The sequence below is a fragment of the Phacochoerus africanus genome, chromosome 8 (assembly GCF_016906955.1).
Source record: "Phacochoerus africanus isolate WHEZ1 chromosome 8, ROS_Pafr_v1, whole genome shotgun sequence".
In the NCBI taxonomy this organism is placed as follows: Eukaryota; Metazoa; Chordata; class Mammalia; order Artiodactyla; family Suidae; genus Phacochoerus; species Phacochoerus africanus.
The window spans coordinates 27669920-27687673 of NC_062551.1; the positions used below are offsets into that span (position 1 = coordinate 27669920).

General features: G+C 54.7%; 1 protein-coding gene across 12 annotated transcripts; it reads right to left on the reverse strand.

Moving 5' to 3' along the window:
* Positions 1–1975: 1975 nt before the first annotated feature.
* Positions 1976–17754, reverse strand: LOC125134543 (F-box/LRR-repeat protein 2-like). 12 transcript variants are annotated; one of them, XM_047793982.1, is made up of 7 exons: positions 17680–17754; positions 14027–14128; positions 4700–5638; positions 3382–3597; positions 3112–3255; positions 2703–2920; positions 1976–2611 (listed from the first exon to the last, which is right to left on the reverse strand). In XM_047793982.1, exons 1-7 carry the CDS (start codon positions 17701–17703, stop codon positions 2443–2445), a joined length of 1812 nt encoding a protein of 603 aa, XP_047649938.1. In that variant the 5' UTR covers positions 17704–17754; the 3' UTR covers positions 1976–2442. The 12 variants fall into 12 exon arrangements, with proteins under 12 accessions (XP_047649938.1, XP_047649936.1, XP_047649932.1 ...); XM_047793980.1 differs by having other exon boundaries at positions 4700–5692; XM_047793976.1 differs by lacking the exon at positions 17680–17754 and having other exon boundaries at positions 1976–2067; positions 2437–2611; positions 4700–5692; positions 14027–14511.

Consider the following 17754-nt stretch of genomic DNA (forward strand, 5'->3'; position numbering starts at 1 on the left):
TCCTCAGCTTCCCTCCGTGCTAGGCCTGCCGAGCCCGGTGGCCTAAAGTCTGAAGGTGCCAGCTGAGGGAGGTCTGGGGCTGCCAGCCAGTTGAGAGGTGGCAGGGAAGGGGGTATTTCCCTGAGTGGATGTCTTCCTGGGCAGCATTAACAGCGGCCTGGTCTGGGAACCGTGTTTCCAGAAGGCTCCCAACAGTCTGAGCTCAGCCTTCAACCCTGCTTGGCCCCACCCTTGTGTCCTCTGTGAGTCATGGAGGCCCCCTGGGGAGAGGCTTGAAAGGAGAGATGTGAAGTTTGTGCTGGAAGGCAAACTGAAGATTCCAAAAGATGTCCCCCAGGCCCGTGGGCGGATGTGGGCTGACTCTGGTAAGAGGGAATTCAGTGCAGGAAGCCCATGTTCTCATTAAAACCCAACTGCAGGAGCATGGGTGGGGACCATGGACAGACCAGAACCCCTGGGGGTGTTGGTCAGGTTCAGAAGCTGTGGTCATGGACCCCAAGCCTTGGAGACAGAGAGGAGCAAACCCACCCACAGGACCCACAGGTGAGCTGGAAGCTGCCAGCTACCACCCTCTGACCTCCTCCATGCCTCTCACTACCTGACTTTCCCAATGCCTCCTGAAAATATCTTTTTAAGTGCTAACCATCAGCATGTTACCTAAAAACTGATGCTATGGGCCCCCCTTTGGAGAATGTGCTGGGGGAGCTCTTGCTCCCCCTCTCCAGCTATGCTTCTGACTTGAGCATCCAGAGCCAACATGCCCACTCGTGGGTGCAGACTTCCCGTCACACCAGGAATAGTCTCCTCTTGGTTCAAGGTGCATGTGGGGGCAGGGGATCCCAAAGGCAGTCAAGTCTCCTAATACCATCAATTCTTTCTTCTCAGTGTCTCCGGTCACTTGTTCAGGCCACCATCATCTGGGCAAGAACCTCCCGACCTACTGCCTCCTGTCTTGCTCCTCCAGTCTTTTCAATATCACCTACCCCAGCTGCTTTCTCAAACAGGAAGCTGATGTGATCGCGCACACACACACACCTACACCCCTCCTGTATTCTTCAGTGCTTCCCTACTGCCAGTGGATAATGGGTTGCAGACATGCGGTTTAGCCCTTCTGACAGACTGCCTTTGACCTCAGGGTTCTCGGAGCTCAGTCCAAGCTGGTATCCTCCCGGCCCCCACCCCCCGCCAGCCCCAGCTCTGCCTCTGTGCACCTCCCTGGTCCCTTCTAACTGCTTGTCCCCTTCCCGGCCTCCTCTTTTTCACTGACTTGAGTCTTGCTTGACCTCCCAGGCTAAGCTCATTGCTGCCCTGGGCTCCCAGTCATGGGAACTGCCTTCTCTGTGTGTGCACAGCCTGTATACTGTCCTGGCCCTTCCTGTTGATGGATTTCCTTCCCCAGCTGGCCTGGGGGCTGGGAAAGTGCCCCACCTCTGACTCCCCACCTAGAACACAGTGCCCACAGGCACTGAGCCCGCCTGGTTGGCTGCTCCTAGAACTAATGAACAGATGGGTGGACAAAGTGTGGGTGGATGCATGGAGGACACTTTGTCAGGGCTGCCTGAGAAGTCACCAGCACTGTCGAGGAGCTTGGACTAGATGACCTCTAATGACCCTTCCTACCCAGAGATGTTGTCCTCTTGCGTATCTTTTGTGTGTGCATGTGTCCTGAAAACAGCCTCGCTGACTCAGTCGGGCATCCTTAATCACAGTGGCCCTGGGGTCTGGCTGGGACCAGTGCACACAGATGCGCCTTTGCTGTAGGACATGTCCTGGGGCTCGTGCTGGGGAGAGGCCTCCAGAGTGTCCCACAATGTGGGGGAGAAGCTAGGCCCCACCAGGGGCACCTGTAGGGCTTTGGGCTGGGTGTAAGGAGCAAGTTGTCTGGCCCTCTGGTATTTCCTGCCCATCACCCCTGGGCTGGGCTGCTTCACCTGAGGTGGGAAGGGCAAGGGCCCCTGAACTTCAGACAAGAAGGTACGATCTGGAATTTTTAATCTTGTTGGGTGTACAACAAAGACTGTGGCTTGGCTGCTGAAGTTCAGTGCTGGTGGGGGGCCGGAAGAGCTCCTGAGAGGAACCAGGTGGGGCACAGGCCTTAGTGTGAGAAATGGGCTGGGCAAGAGCAGGGTCTGCTCCTCCCCAGCACCAGACCCAGCCTCCCTGTGGGCCTGGCCTCTGGACCTAGGCCTGGACAGGAGAGCGGGAGGTGGTACTTCTAGGGGCCCAGGGCAGTGACATGTAGCTGGACAAAGTTCGTGCTGGGCTGTGGGACAGGGGCAGGAAGCCCAAGTCCTAGAAAAGGGGTTTAGAGCTTGAGAAAGGGGCTCTGGGATACGTAGCAGGAGGAGGCAGGAGGCACTGTGTCAAACTCTAGGTCAAGAGGCCAGGGCTGGGGACACCGGAGGTAACAGGCTGAGCCACAGGGCTGGTACTGACCTGTCCTCAGAGTGTTAGGGTCAGGTCAGCCCCTCCCACGAAGCGGGACTGGACACAGGTCACCTGGGGCAGTTGGGCTTGGAACCGCCTAACGGAAGTTATGCTGATGCCAGGACACAGGGCCACATCTACCATCTGGAGCTGCCTGCACGCCTGCCCAATGGAATCCAAAGTTCTGCGGGGAGGCCGCTGGATGAGCACCCGACCGGGCACAGGGCCCAGCCCAGCCCAAGCCCGCACACCAAGGCAGCGCCGGACACACTCACCGCGCTGTGAGCTGACTGCAACTGGACAGGTTGAGGTGCTGCAGCCTTGGCCAGGAGCCGGCTGCCTGGGCCCAGCCTTCGTCACTGAGGAGGCTGCAGTGACTCAGTGCCAAGCGCTCCAGGCTGGGGCAGCCCCTGGCCACAGCGACCAAGCCCTTGTCCGTGAGAGCTGGCAACAGACTCAGGGAGAGCCGCTTCAGCTGGGGGAACTGGAGCACCTGCAAGGATGGGGTGGAGGATGATGTGACGCTGGAGCACTTCCAGCTTCCCCCATTTGCAGCCAGAGGAGTGGCTGCAGGCAGCAGAAGCTAATGAGAAAGGAAGGTTTTCCAAGCAAAAAATGGGTTGACCCGGGCCCCTGGCTCCAGTCCCAGGATCCTCAGCCCATCCGAGCCCCCAAGCCACACACCTTGGTCAAACTGGCATCAGTCAGCTTGCTGCAGGCTGTGAGGTCCAACTCCCGCAGGGCCTGCAGCATGAGCAGGGAGGGGCCCTGTGGCTGGGGAGAAGGATCCTTGAGGCTGGAGGCCTGATGTTCCAGCTCTCGGTGTGGCTGTGGGAGGAAGCCCCTGCTTCTCAGGTTCCTCCTGAGTTTGCCTTCAAACGTTCCCAGGGAGACTCAGGAGGGCAGCTGAGCTCGGGGAGCACCCCTCCCCCCATGACTTCGAGGGTCCCGCACCTGGGGCCCCTGCGAAGTCTCCTCACTTGGTTCCTGCAGCCCCAGAAGCCCCCAGTCCCGGAGCTCCTTGCACCAGGCCAGGCGCAGGACTGAGAGCTGGGTGAGGTAGGTGCAGATGGCCTGCATGGTCTGGTTGCTGAGAGCCACACAGGAGGATAAGTCCAGCACCCTGAGGCTTGGGCCCAGCACTGGGATCAGGGAGAGCACCGAGGCGTCCTAGGGGGGAAGTGGAAAAGGGAGAGGGCAATACAGAGGTGTCTTGTGCCTGTGTCGCCAGGTTTGGCAGGGGTCACTAGGAAGCTTCTGCCCAAGGTTCCAACCCCACAGGCAATAGGGAGGTCCCACAGGGTCCATGGAAGACAGCAACAATGTGCCTGTGCTGGTCAATGGCGGGGGGGTGGGGGGCGGCTGTAGAGGTGGGACACTGGGAGGCCATGAATGCCTACACTGGCTGGGCAAGAGGATGCAGGTAAGCATTTTGAAGGTTTCCATCCGGCCCATGCTCCCAGCACCGCGGTGCACATCTGATCCTGGTGGAGCCCACCAGATATGCTCCCTCTAGAAGTGTGAGGGCACAGAGAGGGTAGGGCTGCCCCCGGCCAGGAGCAGTTGGCGTGGGGGCGGGGACTAAGGGCAGAACAGAGCAAACTGCTTTGTAGGGAGATGCAGAGACACAGAATGGGGGGGCCCCAGGGAGAGCAGTTAAGAGACAGTGGTGAAGCGGTGAGGGCGGCGCAGGGCAGGGGAAGAAAGGCATTTGTGGGGGAAGGTTGAGCCGGTTTCCAGGTGGGGAATGCCCTGGGCACCATGCTAGACTGAAGGAATAATCTGCTAAAACGGGAGAGATTGACCTTGCCAAGACTGGGATGCCACCCAAAGGGACTGGGCTATTGATGGAACTGGCTTCAGGCAAGAATTGACCCTGCTGCTGCTACGTCCAGTTACCCCCTCGGGCCCGGATGGAGCAACCGCTGCTCCTGTAACCTCGCCTCACTGCCCCTTCCCAGCAGGGCTCACTTCCTTTCCCCAGCCTTCTTCGCCCCCAGAACCCCCACCCTCCGTCCCCTCCCGAGACTGCAGTGGTCACCAAGACATTGGCTTGTGACGTGTGTGTCACTTTGGGCTGCCCGCCTGCCCCCAGCCGTGGACCGCCCTCTATCTCTGTCTGCCTTGGCTCCTTTCCCCTTCCAGCCTGCGTCCTGAGTTCCGTTCTAACGGCTACTCCTTGGATACAAACACCAGGCACCTCCCTGGTGCCTCCCTGCCAGTCCCCCCAGTCCCTGGCCCTGGTGAGGAAGGAAGGGGATGGGACGCTCACCTTGAGTGAGGAGCAGTGGGCCAGGCTGAGGGAGGCCAGTGGGGGTGGAGCTCCGCGCACCGAGCCCAGGGCCTGGGCCAATGCCCGCCCTCTTAGCAGGCAGCACTCGGCCAGGTCCAGGCTCTGCAGCTCCTGCAGCCCCCCCAGCGCTGAGCATCCTGCATCCGTCAGCCGCTGCAGCTTCCTCAGACTCAGCCGCTGCAGGTGCCGCAGGCCCCGGCTCACAGCTAAGATTGCCCCGTCAGCCAGTTCTGAGCAGCCGCTGAGGTCCAGGGAGGTAAGGCCTGGTTGCTGGCAGCAAAGGGCAGCCACGGCCTCTGTGGAGAGGTCCCGGCAGCTGTGCAGGCTCAGCTCCTGCAGCCTCAGCCCGGCCACTTGGCCCAGGGCCTGCAGGGCCTCGGGGGGCAAGCCAGTGCCACTCAGGTCCAGGGCGTGCAGCCTAGCAGCCCGCTCCTTCACAAACCGCAGCAGGTTGCAGAAGGAGAGTTGGGAGGGGGAGGAGTCCTGGGGGCCAAGGGAGCCCTGGGCTGGGCCCAGTTCGAAGGTGAGGTGGCAGTAGGCCAAGGAGAGGCGCTCCAGGCTGGGGGCGCAGCTGCTGAGCCGGTTGAAGCTGAGATCGGCCAGGTCCCGCAGGCTAGCCAGACTGAGCTCACGGAGGCCGCTCAGGGCCTGCTGGACCCGCTGCGCCGTCTCGGGCTGAGCCAGCAGCATGCCTGATGTGAAGAGGCTGTTGCAGCCACTGAGGTCAAGGATACGCAGGGCCGGGCAGCCCAGGATCAGAGCCACGAAGGAGGCCTCTGTGGGGCTGCCTCCACCAAGGCACAGGCTCTGTAAGTGCGGCCCTAGGTGGTCGGCAACAGACTGCAGCACCTCGTGTGAAGCCGGCGAGCCATCCAGGTTGGTCAGGCTGATGCAGGAGATGCCCCTGAGACCCAGGCTCTTAATGGCCGGAAGGGAGGCAGAGGACACGGGGATGTTGTACCGCACGTGGCTCTAAGGGGCAGCAGTAGGCCCAGGATTAGCCCCTGGGTCTCAGAGTGTACTGGGCATCGGGTCTCATGGCAATTCACTGGCCAGAGTTGGGAGGGCACGTCAGGAAAGGGCCCTGTGGTGTGTGGTGGGGACCCACTGTGGTGTGGGGTGTCCTGTATGGTTGAGGGGGCTGCCGAGGGGAAGTGGGAGCTGGGAGGACAGTTCACACTGGGGCTCAAACGGAATGACTGTAAGGGGACGACAGGAAGGCGAGTGGTGGACAGAATGAATGCCTCTGGAGGGGCTGGGCCAGAGTGGGGACTTGCTATGCTGGGTACGGCAGGGTTGGGGGGTGGCCTGGAGGAGAGCCAGCAAAGCACCCAGGGAGCAGGACAAAGTAGGCTGGACCCCAACCTTTGGGACTTTCAGATAGTGGCTCTGAGACCAGGCCTCAGCTTGGCATTAGCTAAGCAACCAGCCTCTGCCACATTCTCGAGAGAATATAAATAGCTGTCAGACCAGCTGACGGCAGGAAGAAGCAACACAGGTGTCGCTCACCACAATTCCCTGTGACCCACGTGCAGAAATCTGGGGCAGGCAGTGAGGCTGCGGTCCCAGGATGGCCTCAGTGTCTCGGCCACATGAATGTTTGTAAAAATGGGTTTTGTGTGTTGTTGAACATGTGCGCATGCCCGTGTGTGTGGTGTGCGCATGCGTGGGTGAGTGCGGGAGCTCACACGTGTGGGTCCTTTAGGCTCGAGAGTTTAAGAGGTGCTTGCGATGCCTGCGGCTTGTCATCGGAGGGTCTGTCTTGCCTGTCCAGGTAAGGAGGGACCAGCGTCCCATTTCTGTGGATAGGAGCTCAGAGACTGAATCTCAAAGGCGGGGAGGAGTTGGCCCGGCTGTAGGGGAACAGCGTGGGGAGCCCGCAGAGTCGTGGAGTGGGGGGAGAAAAGCTCGGGGCTACGTGCTTGACGTGGTCGTGGGAAAAAGTTGGCTTGTGTAGGAGTTTGTGGAGCCCGCAGTGAGGGAGATGTTTTTGTAGACGCTTCCCTGACCTGGTGCCAGAAGGAGTCAAAGGACAGTGGGGAATGTGGGGAACTAACTGGTCTCTGGGGGGAGGGAGAAGAGAGCTGGGTTTCTAACATCCGAGCCCTGTTTCTCTATCCCCGGCCCACGCCCAGGCTGCAGGCAAGTGGTACGCAATCAAAAACTCGTGTTTTCACAAGCAAGCTCCCTGAAAAACCTGTCCTCTGGGAGTTACGGCAAGCGCAAGCCGACACTCCTTGCTTGTTGTCCACAGAACATCAAAAGGGAACCAGAAAGGCAGACACGACACCTAATAGGCGCTCCGGCAAAATGCTTATCCACAGGATTCGCCCAGAAAGACACGTGGAGCTCATTCCCAGGTACGAGAACCAGCCGCCTATGGCTGTCGCCACAGAAAGGAGCCTGTGCTAAGGGGGAGACCAGCTCCTGCTCGGGAATCTGGTGCTCAAACCAGGTTCCCATTTTAGACAACAAGGTTGTTATGGATGAGAGGAGCACTCCCCACAGATTCCCCCGTGGACATCGGGAGACAATGGGGGTACTGGGGACCTCGGTCCCCCTCTCAGATCTAAGGAGAGAGCTGGGCAGGATCCCAGTGTCTGAATGTACTCAAAGGGTCAGAGAGGAAGAGAAAGGAAAGGTAAAGCCTGCTTCCAGCCATTTCCAAGCCCTGCAGTGACGGAGGAGCCCATCCGATGATGAGTAGAGTGAACTCCGGAGGGGGGACTGCAGAGCCCTGCTGGTTGCCAGGCAGCACCCGCCCCCACCAGTCACATGCCACCCCCGCAGGCCTCAGCTCCAGCAGCCTTCAATTTTCCTCCTTTTTAAATCTTTCTGAGCCTCAGCTGCCAGGAATATTCTTCCCTCTCTCACCGCTTTCCTGTGAGCAAGGTAGACAATCCCCGAGTTCAAGTGCAGGGCTGGCTGGAGGCAGCAGAAGCTACCCAATGAAAGGGCAGGGCTTGGCCTAAAGGACTTTCAGCTGTGGGGTGGGGGTGCGATTTGAGACCACCTCCCCACTCCCCGCTGATTTCCTTAGTGGGGGAGGAGGCAGCCGCCAAGCCATCACACAGGTGCTCTCTCCTGGACTCAAACACAGGAGCTCAGGAGCAGCCTGTTAGGGCCACGTATCATTCGTGGCAGTAGAGCAGCAGGCAGAAGCAGCAGGGTTCTGGTCTCTGGCTCCAATGTAGGAAAGCCCCCTTCTTGGGCCCTAGGAAGATGCTTCTAAAGGCCCAAAGGAGGACTCCATGGGTACCTGCTCCAGCTTCAGCCACCCCATCCACAGAAGGGCTAGCTCCCTGGTCTCCTCCTTTCCCAATGCTGGCGTCTTAAGTGTAAATGAGTAATTATCTGGCAAATGTGCTAAACCTGCTAAAAGTGATACATGTTCGCTGACTGTGAGAGGCCAGGACTCTGTCGTACCTACTAAAGTCCTGAAGCCTGTGTGAAGACTTGGAAAGCCATCTCAGAGACACGGCTCTCCTGTCTGTAGGCACAGGAATCCGAAGTTAACATGCCTGCATCTAGAAGTTCTTTGAGAGGGAATTCACATTGTGGCTCGGCGGTAATAAGCCCGCCTAGTATCCATGAGGATGCAGGTTCGATCCCTGGCCTCGCTCAGTGGGTTAAGGATCTGGTGTTGCCATGAGCTGTGGTATAGGTCACAGACATGGCTTGGATCTGGTGTTGCTGTGGCTGTGGTGCAGGCCAGCAGCTGCAGCTCTGATTCGACCCCTAGCCTGGGAACCTCCATATGCCTTGGGTACAGCCCCTACCTAGCCTGGGAACTTCAATATGCCACAGGTGTGGCCCTAAAAAGCAAAAACAAACACAAAAAACCAAGAAGGTCTTTGAGAAAATCTATGTCCTGGCACTGAGGGGTTCTGGTCTCCAGTGAGTAGTCAGATCTTGAGGGTCATTTCCAGGGGCTTTAGAGACACCTCAAGCAGCAGAAGGCAGGAGCTGAGCCATCCTGACATCTTCACAGTGACCAATCTGGTGGCAGACAAACAGGGCTCCCTCCGGAATGGACACAGCTCAGGTGTATGTTGGGGTGCTGCCTTTGTCTATCTTCTTATTTGAGAAAAATTGGAATTAAGTGGGGGTGGGTCAGGGAAAATAAGAAGTCACCTAGTCAGCATCCTAGCCTGGCCTGGTGAGCCATGTAGACCCCAGCTTGGCGCTGATGAGACAGAATCTTCTGTAGCACCTACTAGCTGGGGTACTACCTCCTCATCCACCTGCTGAGCCCTGGGAGGTGGTTCCTGCTAGTAGGTGTCTCCAGACTACTTTCTGGGACGTGACAGTGGTGGGATATCAGCAGGGCCCTAGGTGCCCAGGTAGCTGTGGCCTGGCTTCCCAGCGGGGATGGCTGAGTTTGGCAGAGGAACCAAAAAAGTTCTCGATCAATGCTCTGTCTGCAGCTCATGGTTAGCTGGAGCAGCCCCAGTGCTAAAATGGTAGACTCTACGATCCCAGGCTCTGACCCCGGCTGCCTCCTTTTCCTCATTTCCCTTATCCCTATTCTCATCTCACCTTTATCCCCGGAGGCTGACTGCCCACTTTGCTTCTTCTGCCTTCTCCTTCTTTGCTAGACTCCAAAAGGCCTCTCCCCTGATCACTTCTCCTCAAGGTCCTAGTGGCCCTGCCCCTGTCAGGCTGCTGTGCCCATTCTCCTTGCCCTCTGCCCAGCCAGGATGACAAGGCCGCCGCCGCCTCTGGGTGTGTGCTGGGGATACAGCATTCTGCCCAAGGAGGCCACGCTCTCCCCCTTGGCCTGCGCTGTCAGCACTGGCCTACCCCTCTGTCAGTTCCCTAAGACTCTCTCTAAGCCCATGATCTTCTCCAGCCCCTGGTGCACCCTCCGCTCACTTCAGCCTTCTCAGAGAGGACCTTTCCGCTTCACAAAGAAACCACAGCCCCTCTGCCTGTTCACATCTGCCAGCCCACCCCTGGCAGGACCCATCCTAAACTCCTTCCCTCTCCTGCTTTTGGATTCAAGGCAACACCCTCCTCCCGGCCACTGAGCCTGTCCCTGACCTTCTCCTCAAAGCATCCTGCAGTCTCTGCCTTTCCACTGCTCCTTTCTCAGGGTCCACAAACACCCCAGAGTCTTAACAAATAGCCTCCCTGGGTCCTGCACCCCCTCTTCTCACCTCCCACCCCTCCCTTCTAGAGTCATGCTTCTTGAAAGCACAAGGGCACCCACACTCACTGTGGCCACCTCTTTACCACGGACTCGCCCACGTCGCCCTCCATCACTGTCTCCAGAGAATCACTGCTTCCCAGCAGCAGCTCTTCTCCAGCAAGGGCATCAACATCCAGGGAGTCCTCTGCTGACCTCGTACAAGTGCCCTCTCTGTCATGCTACCTGCTATGGATGGCCAGTCTCCCACTAAAGCTCTTTCCCTCTCGGGGTGCTGAGCCTCTGCCCTCTTAGCTCTTCTGTCTTCTAGCCTGCACCCCATCAGCCTCTTTCAGGGTCACCAAAAAAGAGAAAGACTCAGTCATAGGCCAGGGCATTCTCCATAGTTGGCTCCGCTCCACCACACACGCAGTTTCCCTCCTCCCCAGCGGACTGCCCTGCATCCCCCTCCAATTACTGTATTTGTGGTTCACACCTTCTTCCTGAGAGCCACGGCCCGATGGACCTCTGCAGATACAAAGGTGTAACCTGCCCAAATCTGAGTTCACCGTCTTATTCCTGGACTCTGGCCCTTCTGAATCCTCAGCGTCCTCTACCAGTCACCCAAGTCAGAGATCTGGGTGTCTTCCTAGACGGTTCCCTCATATCCACGATGACCGAAGTCTCCATCCCATCTCCTCGATACACTGTAATACGGCTTTCTGCTCCCCCCTCACTGCTCTGCCTTAGCTCAGGTGCCCTTACTACCTGTCCGAATATATTACAGCAGCTTCCTCCTGGTCAGGATCCTGGCCTCCAGACTCCTTGGTTTTGTTACCAGGGTGATCCTCACAAAGAGGTAACTGGCCATGCTCTTCAGGCCCTTTGACGGGTCGCCACTGCGCAAGATGGAGACGGAGCATCCTGCTGGCACCTGAGCCTTTCTCTGTCAGACCCCTGCCTACTTCAGTCCCAGCTTTCCATGCCTGCACCCGCTCCACGCTGGCTCTGCGAATACCAACTTGTGATTGTTGTCTCATGCTCTCAAGCCTGGGTTAAACTTTTTTTTTTCCTGGATTGTTTTTTTTTTGGGGGGGGGGTGCCTGACCCCTCACCTACCCCTATTTGTCTATTTAGAGAATACTCATTCCTCTAGAGATTGAGCCCAAGCATGCGCTTCTTCACAGGGTCCTTCCTGGATCTTCTCTGCATCCTTGGCATGCCTCGGAAGGCTCCGAGTGCAGCACCCAGCCCCCTCCTCTCGACTTGTGCTGTCTCCCTCCAACTACCAACTCTGAGTGCGTGTCTGCCCCAGCTTTGCACCCCTGAGGCCCAGCTCGGTGCTGGGCACAGATAGGCAGCATCACCACCTGAGTTAGTGATGCCCTCCGTGTGTCTCTGGTAACTTTCTCTCTCGTGCGTTGTGACCATTCAGAACATCTCTGCTGAGGCCCTGGCCTCAGTTTCTCTACTTACTCCCCTAGGATAGCTTAGCCTCCGAATTCACCAAGCAAAGAACCCACCAATCTTTAGGGAACTTCCTCAGCAAATAGCATCATATTGCCATCCCCGCCCCTCCGCTTCCTGAGGAGAGGGGACATCCCCTCCATTTTCCACAAGACCAAGCCTGGAGCCTGTCTCTGCTACCACCTCAGGTGGTAGCCACCACCTCTTTCCTCCCTAGTGACTCCTTCAGCATAGAAACACCTTACCGATTTCTCCCACTTAAAGTCCTTTTGTCGGAGTTCCCATTGTGGCTCAGTAGAAGTGAATCGGATCAGGAACCATGAGGTTGCAGGTTTGATCCCTGGCCTCACTCAGTGGGTTAAGGATCCGGCATTGCTGTGAGCTGTGGTGTAGGTCGCAGAAGCGGCTCGGATCCCATGTGGCTGTGGTATAGGCTGGTGGCTACAGCTCCAATTAAACCCCCAGCCTGGGAACCTCCATATGCCGAGGGTGCCAGCCCAAAAAATACAAAAATACAAAAAAAAAATCCTTCTGTCAAGCCCACCTCAAGCTCTCTTTACATTTGGGTGTATTTCCTTCCTCTCATGAATAATTTTGCAAATGAGGTCTCACTTCCTTTCTTCTCATTGACTCCTCAAGCCGCCTGGCTTCCCTGCCAGATGCCAAAAGGCTGAAGCCGTTGGTGACCTCCCTGGATGTCAAACATCATGGACACTATCTGTTCTTTATTTTCTGGACTCTGTGGGATTTGACACTGTTAGCCATCTACTCAAAGCTTTTTTTTTTTAATATATATAATGATTTTTTTTTTCATTATAACTGGTTTACTCTCTACTCAAAGCTTTTAATGTTCTTCACCTTTGACTTCCGTGCCCTACTCTTGCTGGGGTCTCCTCAGCCCCCTCTGCAGACCCCTTCCCCCTCCTGCCTTTGCTCTGGGGTCCTCCCCTGGGCTTTCTCTGTGGCCTGCTGTTCAGGGCTCTTCATGCTCTCCCTGGGGGAAGTGACTTAGAGCCATGGCTTAAACCTCCACCTGTTCTTTAATGACACCCACATCTGTATTTATTACCAACCCTTCTCTTGAATTCCTCTCCCATAAATCCAACTGCCAACTGGATCTCACCATTTAGTTGTCTTTTACTTCAAATTTTCAACAAGTTCAAATCAAATTCCTTTAGACACTAAGCTCAGTGACACTGGATAGATAACAACAGAACCTACCTAAACACACATATTTGATATGTGACAGAGGAGGCTTCCAATGCATTATACACAAATGGTATTTGGGCTATGTGAAAACTAAGCAGTTTAGCTTTCTATCTTAGAGCATAAATCAAAATCAATTCCACGAACCAAAAAATTAATAGAGTTCCCACTATGGCGCAATGGGATTAGTGGTGTTATGGGAGCACGGGGATGCAGGTTCGATCCCCCCACCCAGCACAGTGGGTTAAAGACCTGGCATTGCTGCAGCTGTGGCTTAGGTTGAGACTGTGGCTCTGATCTGATCCCTGGCCTGGGAGCTGTGTATGCCTCAGGGAGATCAAAAAAGAAAAAAAAATGTATATATAAAAATTCAGACCTTAATACATAAACAATTTGGCTGTGAATCTAAAACTGCTCTAGGAAATAAAAAAAATTTTAAAAAAGCTAAATATGATTGTACATTTATCAGATCTGAAGAGGCAAAGGATCTCTAAAGCAATGGAAGAAATAAGAAAGAAAAGAATGTTCAGAATCAACAACCTAAAAATTCAACCTCTATCCCATAAACATCTACAAATTAAAAGGCAGATATTCTTAGAATATATTTCAATATGTAAAAGATGAGTCTCTTTAATGTATAAAAAGTTCACACAAATGGATAAGAAAAATACCAAGACCCTTATAGTTAAAATGGATAAAGAACACAAATAAAAGGGGGAACTCAATGGTTAGGTCATGAGAAAAGTGTTTAACATCAGTGATAATCAAAGAAGTCCAGACTAAAACAAAGAGCTAAACCAAATCTAACAAAAAAGCAAAGCTATCATTGCTTGCCTTTCAACCTAGCACAGACGTCTGCTTTCATCTCCTAGTGGGCTGTCTCCCTCCACTCCGACCAGCCCCCTCCAGTTCTCCCTGCGCTGTGGGATTTCTACCTTAGAAATCATCCCTCCATCTCACACACTTTCGCCTTGACAATCCTTAAAGTGCCCATGACGGGAATCAGGAGAAAGCTCCAGCAGTGCCACCTGACACATCTGCCAGCTTGCTGTCTGACCCTCTTCTAGCTTCATCTACCACAGACATTTAAGTTCCAGTTCAGAGGGAACTCGTGTGGTCATTTCCAGAACTATTTTACACTTTGGTGCCCTCACTCGTGCTGTGATTCGTTCTGGAAGACCAAGCTTATCTTCATCTTATTCCTTCAGGGAGCCTTTCCTGACGCTGCCAGTCCCCTTTGGATGTCCTGCATGTCCCCAAGGCACCCTTCATTCTACAGCACTGAGCACATGGCATCCTGACCACTCACGTATTTGTTTTTCTCCTTCACTTAGACTATTAGCTTCTCAGGGGAGGGGACTGTTTTTTATTCATCTGGAGAGTCCCAGCACTGCACCCAGAGCCAAGAGTGTATGAATAAGTATGCAGGAATGAATGGATGGCTGATGTATGAGTAGGGCCATAAGCAAGCTGAAGCATGGGCCGGGCGGGGGTGGACACCTTACCTCCTGAAGGGCATTCCGGGCTGCACAGTACCAAGCCCGACTCACGAGGGAGGCCTCTTTTTGGTCTGACAGAGGCAGGAAGCTCAGAATATATGTGAGCATCTGAGGGAAAAAGATAGGGCATTGGGGACTATTAGTGCTGGTGGGAGCCTTTGGAACCTTCTCCAGCTGACAGCACAGGTCAGACAGGACTAGAGGACTGGTGTCTAGTTCATCTTGGATCCTAAGCTTCATAGGGTCTTCACTTCCCCTCTTGAGCTTCCAGGTAGTTTGACTGTGAAGAAAACTTTCCTCAGCACCTCCTGGATGCAGGCCGTTTTTAACTGATAAAAATCAAATTTCCTGCTTATCTGGGTACTGGGTCCAGATACACCTAGTTCAAATCCTTAATTAACTGACCTCTCCGAGTCTTGTTTTCCTGATCTATATGAGGCTCTTTAATGATTTTTTTTTTTGGGGGGGGGTGTCTTTTTTGCCTTTTCTAGGGCTGCTTCCCATGGAATATGGAGGCTCCCAGGCTGGGGTCCAATTGGAGCTGAAGCCGCCGGCCTACACCACAGCCACAGTCACAGCCACGCGGGATCCGAGCCACGTCTGTGACCTACACCACAGATCATGGCAACGCCAGATCCTTAACCCACTGAGCAAGAGCAGGGACCGAACCCGCAACCTCATGGTTCCTAGTCGGATTCGTTAACCACTGCGCCACGACAGGAACTCCTTGTTTTCCTGATCTATAAAATGGCATTTGTAGTGAGATTTAAATGGGTTATTGTGACCCGTAAGTAACATGGTAAAGGGTCGAGTAGAATCTAGAACACAGCAAGTTGGATGCCCCTCCAGTAGCTTCAGGAAGTCACACTGGGACTGCGCGCTTTCCTGTCTTCTTCACTTGCCAACTCACCTTCTCATCAAGACCCAGGCTGGTAGGCTCGGGCTCTGACTCCACCTATGCTCTCTGAGGCAAGGGGTGGGTGGGGCTTGGAGGCCTGTGAGACCAGAAATGATCCGGTACTAACTATTCTTTTCTTCTGGAATCCCCCCCCCTTTCTCTTTTAAAATAGCCGTTCCTGCGGCATATGGAAGTTCGTGGGTCAGGGATTGAATCTGAGCCCAGCAGTGACCTACACCGCAGCTGCTGCGGCAATGCTGGATCCTTTAACCCACTGTGCAGGAACTCCACAGCAACCCAAGCCACTGCAGTCAGATTCTTAGCCCACTGCATCACAGTGGGAACTCTGGAATCTTCCCTCCCGACTCCTGTAACACTTTTTTAGGACTCCTTTCACCACTCCAATTGTCCTATTTCTGCATTCTTCTGTGGCTCCCAGGGCTCAGACCTAGGTCTTTCAATCTGTTTGCTTTCTAGGATAATAAATTCATTAGCATGGCTTTAATAGTTACCTCTACAGGAATAATCAACAATTCAGTATCGCCAAATTGTTTTATCACTCATGTGCTAGTCTAGTATCACCAACTGTCCACAGCATCCTTTCTCCAAATGTTTTATCATCACCTTCCTTTCAATCTCAGTCCAAAGCAGCCTCTCCTCCCACCTTTCCAGGCCTTGGGCTTCAAGGCCAACAGTGTATCTTGCCTGAAGATCCTGATAATACTTTGTTCTCTTCATGCTCTTTTTGTCTCTCACTCTCAGATACAGGTGTAAAGCACAGGCTTTAGGCCAGGCTAACTTAGACTCATTCAAATCCCAGCTCCAACAGTTCCTAGCTGTATGATCTGTTTGACCTCAGGCAAGTACTTGAGCTCTTTATGCCTCAGTTTCCACACCTGTAAAATAGGGATATTAAAAAATCTAGATCATAGTCTTTATGATGGGGATTAAATTTTATATATATATGGTGTTTCATAAATCATTGCTGGGTTGCTACTATTAATGCTTCTACTTTTGAAACCTTACCATCTTAGTAGCCAACATCTTCTTCACCCCAGAACTGGATTTCTTCCACAGTCTCCCACCTGATCGCCCTGCCTCCAGGCTCATCCTTGCTAATCAATCTGCACACTGCAACAAGGTTAGTTTCCTAAAAAAATAGCTTTCAGTTTCAGTGCACTCCTGATGAAAACCTTCAGCGTTCCCTAGTACCCTCAAAACAAAATCTCTTCTCCTGGGCCAGTGCTGCCAGGCCTCCAGGCCTGACTGGACCCCTTGTCCAAGAGCTTCCCCAACCCACAAACCTACAAACACAGCCTGTCTACTTCCTTATTTCCTTTTGCCTATGTGGATCTTTTCCCTGGAATGTTCTTCCTTAAGCCTGACCTCACCAGCGCATTCTGATCTCTTCTTCCCTTTTCTGATCCCCAGTACACAGAAGGTACTCAGCCAACACTTACAGATTGAATGAAGTAAGGATGGATGGTCTTTTACCTTGATATTCACCAAAGGTTTGCTCAAGGAAGGGGTGGGAAGATAAAGCAGATCATTACTGAAAGAATGACTGGGGAGAACAGCTTCTGGGCCAGGGAAGCTGAGCCTGGGGAAGAGATCACTGATGGGGACTGGGACTGATCAAACCCCTGTTCCCAGGGGAAGGTAGGAAAACCTGCCTCAGTTGAGGTAAGATAGTGGCCATCCTGCCTTCTGGGGTTCAGCAACCAACCCAAGGAGCAAAGGGAAGGCAATAAAGCTGGCCTCACTGAGGGGAGGAAGCATGATTCTTTGAGCTGAGAAGGGAGGAGGCCTTTCCAGAGGGACCAAAAGAGGCAATGATAGGGAGGAGTGGTCATGCTATGAACCCCATCCCAAGGAACTACTAGATGACTGGTCATCTCTGAGATCTTTGGGGATGGAATAGATATCCTCTGGGGCAGAAGGAGGAAAGGATCCCATGGCAGGGGGCTCACTGGGGTTGGAGCTGTCTTGTTTTTGCTAAGGGGAAGGAGCACCATTCTAAGGACCAGTGGGGAAAGGGTGGCATGTCTCCCTTGGGCTGTGGGAGGGGGCTGCCAAGTCTCAGAGCAAAAAGGATGGAGAGGCCACCGCAAGAGACCACTGGGGACAAAATCTGTTACCTCTCTACAGACAATGGCAGCAGAGTGGTCTTGCTCCCGGCTAAGGAAAGAGAAAACATCCTATGGGGTGAAAGGGGTAGGGATGGCCATCACTATGGGCAGAAGGAGTCCAGGGGCAGGCCTCTCCCCAGGGAAGGAACTCAGAGACCATGCCTGAAGTTGATGGGAAGGGGCAGTCAGGTGCCCACCGCCAGGCGAGGGGGGCGGGGGCGGCGTCTCTCTGGGAGGAGGGAATGGAGAGACCATTCCAAGGGCCAATGGGGACAAGATAGGGTTACCCTTGGGGATGATGGGATGGAGCCGATATCTTCCAGAATTGAGGGGGAGGGGCAGCCATCGCAAGAGATGGGGGATAGGCAGAGGCCCTGTCCTCGTTGAGGTGAAAGAGCAACAATCTCCTGGGGCCGATGGGAACGGAGAGGATGGTCCCTCAAGGTAAGCGGACGGAGTGGCCCAAAGGCGGGGCCATTACCCATAGCCTGCTGGTCCTAGGATCTCCCGATGCAGGTCGTTTCCGCCAGACGGGCGGGGCCAGGCGAGCTATCTGACAGCCCCTCCCCACAGCCTGGGACCCCGAGGGCGGGGTCTGTCCCGAGCTAGGCCAGAGGGCGGCCTCCTCTCACCTCCAGGGGCAGCGACTCCGCCATCGCATCCCTGCCGCCTCCGCCCCCGCGCAATGCTTTCTGGGAAGTGTAGTC